At 41.4% G+C, this 5,858-nt stretch overlaps 1 protein-coding gene across 1 annotated transcript; it reads right to left on the bottom strand.

The window, feature by feature from the left end:
• Positions 1 to 1,650: 1,650 nt before the first annotated feature.
• On the bottom strand, positions 1,651 to 2,301 carry LOC145164505 (uncharacterized). Its single transcript, XM_079083218.1, has one exon. It carries the CDS (start codon positions 2,299 to 2,301, stop codon positions 1,651 to 1,653), a length of 651 nt encoding a protein of 216 aa, XP_078939344.1.
• Between the last annotated feature and the right edge of the window lie 3,557 nt (positions 2,302 to 5,858).

Genomic DNA, 5,858 nt, shown 5'->3' with positions numbered 1-5,858 from the left:
AGGAAGATGATGAATATCGTGGTTCGTGAGTGATTTGTTGCCAAAAATGGTGTTCGTTAAAGGTTGCAGGCCAAGGATCCTGTTGGGAGTAAGTGTGGTCCACCAGGGTACCCATTAGAGCATTGACGACCCGAAATGGCAATGATCTATTATCACCTAGCATTTGGAAGGTGACAGTGTTCGTATCGTCATCAATGTGGAACGTCGAAAGGAATTCCAAGGTCGGCTCAACGTAGGTCGCTTCACGATTATGAAGAAACTGACCCCAACCAATGTTGTCAAATAGTGGTTAAACTCCCTCTAGCACTCCGAGAGTTTCAAAAGACTCTCTATGGAGTAACTTTTTTTATTTGACTTTGCGCTTGTTGGAAACGAGAAATTCATATGTTTTGCGGTGTTCACGATTTAACAAACAAAATTGGGGTAATTGGATTTGCTTTTCGACCCACCCTTAGATGAACTAGGTCCATTTTTGGCACACTTAGACATTGTGGCATGGGACAAAAATTTGAAAATAATAATTTGCAAATCACACTAAAGACCACAAGGCTGGCAGCACAACTCCGACAACAAATGGGTATTCAAGATGTAAATAATCAAGTCAAAGGAACGAGTGTACCCAATTTGCTTATACCCGGGACGGATTGTGGAAGCGGAATTAGAACCACCAAATATATTCTCCAAGGCACACCCCAAGCTTATGATTTTGCTCCGTGTTTTACGCTTGAATTGCTAGAACGACCCTAAAAATGAGCTTCAAGGTGATTTTCCGGCGACTAGAGTGACGGTACTTGGAACCGGGCGAAATTTTTTAGTGAGGTTTTGGGGAAAGATTGGTATGGTTGGAAAGCCCTTGAGAAGAGAAGAAAAAACCCCGTGCTCGAAATCTTCAACGGTGGCCGGAGTTGGCCGGAAAAAGCGAAAGAAGGCGGCGTTGGGTGGTGGTGGCGCCCGGAATTCCGGCCACAGATCGGACCGAATTTTGGGTGGGGTTTGTAGAGCTTAGAAAATGGGAGATAATGGCAGTGGTTTCACGAGATTCCGACCGGTAGAACTCCGGGAAATCGGATTTTTGTGAGAAGTGGGTTATGTGCTCTTGAGCTTCTAGAGAGAAAATGGTGGGATTTGTTAGTGTTAGAATGAAGAAGATGAGTTCTAGAGTGTTTTAATCCTTGGTCAAGAGAAGTCAAAACCGGTCAATGTTGGTCAAATCATTAAAATCATGGTCAATAAAATTCAAAACGAGTCAACATTCAAAAAATGTGGTCAATGCGCAACACGCGGGCAGGGCGCGGGTCACGTGGTGACCGCGTATAGTTGCTCGGAATCTCACTGATCCTTCTGATTCTTTACGCGGGAAAGACCTGGGCCGTGGGCTGGCCGCGGGAGCTGGTACGATGAAAAATAAGCTAAGTCTTCGAGGATCCACGCGGGTGGGACGCGGGTCACACACTGGCCGCGGTTGCTGAACGAAGTTGAGAGGATTTTCTATGCGGCTTGAGAACGGGTCGCACACTGGCCGCGTAAGACCCTGTGCGGCCCGCGTGAGTCTTCAAGCTTCCATCCACGCGAGCCTCTTGGCCTCTCTATGGTTCAAGAATTGAAATGTCATTCTTTAACGTCTTTGGCGAGATGTCTTCCTTGCTTACTTCAGCACCTCGGGACATCCAAATGGAAGATTTCAAGAACATTAGCATTGAAACCTTCATTGAATGGCTTCAAACGGTGCCCATTGACTTTGAAAATTTGTCTCGTCTTTTCACTTTGAATTTCCACCGCCCCATGGTCAAAGGTCTTTATAACAATAAAGGGCCCAATCCATCTTGACCTTAGCTTGCCTGAAAATAACTTCAATCGTGAATGGTAAAGTAAGACCCTATGCTCCGGTTCAAAATGCTTCCGGGTGATGGACTTGTCGTGGAAGAGCTTCTTCTTCTCCTTATAAATCCTTGAGTTTTCATAGGAGTCATTTCTCAATTCTTCTAACTCTTGGATTTGAAGCTTCCTATGTCTTCCCGCCTCATCAATATTGAAATTACATTGTTTGACCACCCAAAATGCACGGTGCTCCAATTCGATGGGAAGATGGCACGACTTTCCAAAAACCAACCTAAATGGGGACATTCCTATCGGGGTCTTGTAAGTGGTCCGATAGGCCCATAAGGCATCATCAAGCCTCAAACTCCAATCCTTCCTTGTCGGATTCACTGTTTTCTCAAGAATACTCTTCACCTCACGATTTGAAACTTCCGCTTGACTGTTCGTTTGAGGGAGGTAGGCGGTTGAGACGCGATGTGTCATGTTGTACCTTTTTTATGCAACCTAAAAGGTAGCCAACTACCCAGATCAACCTCACTTTGTATCAGATGACCCATTTTTTTGGAAGCAAATTACCACCCTCCTCAGTCAAGGCCTTCAAATCTGAAGTTTGACGCTTAAAGGAAGAAAAGAATTAGCTTCGGTTCAGAGCTTGTTGTAGAAATGTGTCCCTCGATCACTAATCAATGCCCTAGGCACACCAAATATCACAAATACATTAGATTTTAAAAAGTCGATAACCGTTTTAGAGACATAGTCAACCGCGAGTAAAATATGAACGTTGCCAAATGAGACGGGAAATGGGCCCATGAAATCAATCCCCCATACGTCAAAAACATCACAAATAAGGATTGGATTTTGTGGCATTTGATTTTTTTGTGAAATGCTTCCCATCCTTTGGCACCGTTCACAGCTTTTACAAAACAAATAAAAATTGCGTGACATGGTTAGCCAAAATAGTCCACACTCAAGAACATTTCTCAAAGTTTGGTTAGGTCCGAAGTGTCCCCCACAAGAAAATTCATGACAAAATTGCAAAATGGATTGATGTTCTTGTTGGGGCACACATCGCCTAATGATTTGATCGGGACAATGTTTCCACAAATCAGGTTCATCCCACATGTAATATTTTGCATCACTTTCAATTTATCTTTTTGAGCGTGTGTGAATGTGTCGGGATACCTTTTTGTGACCAAAAAGTTAACGATATCGGCATACCAAGGAATAGATTGAGTAAGGGAAAAGAGATGCTCATTCGGAAACTCTTCCCACAACGGGAGGGGAGTTTCATTTGAAGTAATCCGGCTTAGATGGTCCGCAACAAGGTTTTCGCATCCGCTCTTGTCCCGAATTTCCAAATCAAATTCTTACAATAATAAGATCCACTGGATGAGTCTTGGCTTTGCATCTTTCTTTGTCATCAAGTACTTGATAGCCGCATGATCCGAATACACTATAACTTTAATGCCAAGTAGATATTACCTAATCTTCTCCACAACGAACACTATGGCCAATAGTTCCTTCTCCGTGGTAGAGTAGTTGCTTTGAGCATTGTCTAGTGTCGTCGATTGTGACATCCCAAAATTTAGGGCTGAATCTGCAAACGATCAGTTCACCGCGAACGTTTTCGTATCTCGATTGATTGAATTTTAAAGCATATTTTAGTAGAAACATAACTTCATTTCAAATACAATAAGATAGGAAATGGTATCTTATCTCAAATAATGGAAAATGTCGAACGAAATGTAAAGCACAAACTGTAACTCTAGTAACGACTGAAAAACTGAAATTTTGTATTAAGCGTTTGTGAACAAAGAAAATATTCTAGACTCATAAGTACATGTTTCTCTAATCGCGGATATATAAAGAACGTCCAAAACGGAGTTCGTATGCAAAATATATGACCGTTTTAAGAAACCAAACCGGTGTAACATTGACTTTATCTGATTTCGTAAACCGTATTTGATCCGTTGTGGCACTTGCACACCTCAGATAGAAACTCTGAGTGCGTTTTTAGACTCAGACTAAGGTCTAATATTTTATTTACTACTCGAAATATTTATAGTATAAATATTTGTAAAAATTAGAAAAGTCAGACGTTTCATACCAATTAGACGCGAAACATTAAATGCAAATCCCCGAAGTTCTACAACTCGAACAATTTATCGGATCAGGTTTTTAGAACTATTGAATTAATATCTATCAATCGGCGCTATCAGAAGAAGAATTTCACGACGTCGAGAATCGGACACTTAAACCAAAATCCGTTTTTAAGACTTAATGAGTTATTTGCTTTTGGTAAAAAAAAAAAAGAATAATAATAATAATAGCAAAATAATCAGCCTAGTCACGTCTCTCTCTCTTCATTTAGACTATTGCAAGAGTCAACCATCTCAAAATGGGGGGTTCAGGAACATGCATTCTGTGGACTTAAAAACTGTGATGCACAAATGGTGTATGAATGCACAATTTGGCTTCTTGTTCTTTAATCAATCCATAAAGTGCACCATGTATCTCCCTCTCATTCTTAAGAGTGGTGCCACCACCACCTTGCACCACCTCTTCTTAACCAAAAGCACCACCAGATACTACCCACTCTTCAGGTTTTCTATTTACCTCCTTCCTTCACTGCCGAGAAAAATCACCACTAAGGAGTGGTGGTGTTGTTGTTGGGGTAACCATCAAACACAACCCAAGCACCCTCAAAACACCGCCACCTACTGCCAACCTTCGGGTCTTATTGTTGAACGACCGCTGTGGAGCCACAGACCACCGCAGCCCCACCGTAAACCACCAACCTTACACCATCATCCTTGTGACAATCGAACATCACCAAGAACCACCACACATCCACTGTTTTGGTGGAGTTCCACCATCATCAACTGATTGCCAAACTTTTTCTAAAGTTTCCTTGCTAAGAGTCGCCGGAAAACGCCACCCACCGCTCACTACTGACGAGAGAAGCACCCAATAGCCTCCATCATCGGCAGTGTTGCTGTTTCTGATCATCACCGTTTCCCTCCCTCCTTCCTTTCGTCTTTTCCATCGAGTTTAAGCAGAAGCGAAGCAACAGAAGGCCACCGGAGCAGCCTCTTGCCACATACCGCCGCCGCCCGTCACTGTAGTCCAGCCACCACCATCGCCTTGCTGCTATTGTAAGACATTGGCACCTTCTCCATATTTATTTTGTTTCCTTTCGTTCGTTTCCAGCCGTAAATCAGGAAATCTCGGTTTCGTTTGTTTTCTTCCTGCGTGTTCGTATTTCCCCCTGCGCAAGAACGGGAACCAGGTGAAGAAGATGTTACTGTGCAAACTTAATTACATTTTATTTAAATATAACCCTAGAAGTTGACGACATATCCACCATGGCCCCTCCACCAGAAAAACCCAGCAAACCAAGTCCTGGAAGCTTAAATGAGGTTAAAATGTACCCATCTAGCCCCTGGTTTTGAGAATAATTTGCAAAATCAGTCCCTGGAGTTTGATTTTGGAAAAATCAACCCCTATACTTTATTTATTTTGATAAAGACCACTCCATACCTAATAATTAATACCAAAACTACCCTTTTGGTTTATTAGGTAATATAAATAAACCCGACAATTCGTTTTGAGGGCACGGGACGTCACGAAACGAATTTCACGACAAGTTTCACCCTCGAGACTCGTTCACGCTTCAAGGGTGAGTGTTTACGGCCCCCTTTTTTTTTAATATTTTTACGCTTTGGGGGAAAATACATGTGCTATATATATTTATTGATCTTGACAAACACTTACCGATTTCAAAACTAGTTTATAAATATTATTTCGTTAAATAATATTTTATATATAAATAAACTAGTAATAACTATGTTTTATGTAAATATGTTACAAACTGTTTCTAAATAATACAACTAGTCGAGACAAATGATTTCTGCATACAAAATATTATGATTTTATGACAAAATATGTTATTAAACTTATGTCATAAAAAGTTACCACCTTTGTAGTATTTCAAGTTCATACCAAACATACATATACGAGTTATCAAACTCTTATCTTGA

Source organism: Lactuca virosa, chromosome 3 (assembly GCF_052849685.1).
Source record: "Lactuca virosa cultivar CGN04683 chromosome 3, Lactuca_virosa_CGN04683_v6, whole genome shotgun sequence".
Classification (NCBI taxonomy): domain Eukaryota; kingdom Viridiplantae; phylum Streptophyta; class Magnoliopsida; order Asterales; family Asteraceae; genus Lactuca; species Lactuca virosa.
Note: the sequence above shows the minus strand (reverse complement) of the source record. Positions and strands in the feature narration are given on the sequence as shown.

Bases quoted from the DNA above. Each gene is read 5' to 3' on its own strand.
- LOC145164505 (XM_079083218.1), bottom strand. From the start codon at position 2,301: ATGACACATCGCGTCTCAACCGCCTACCTCCCTCAAACGAACAGTCAA.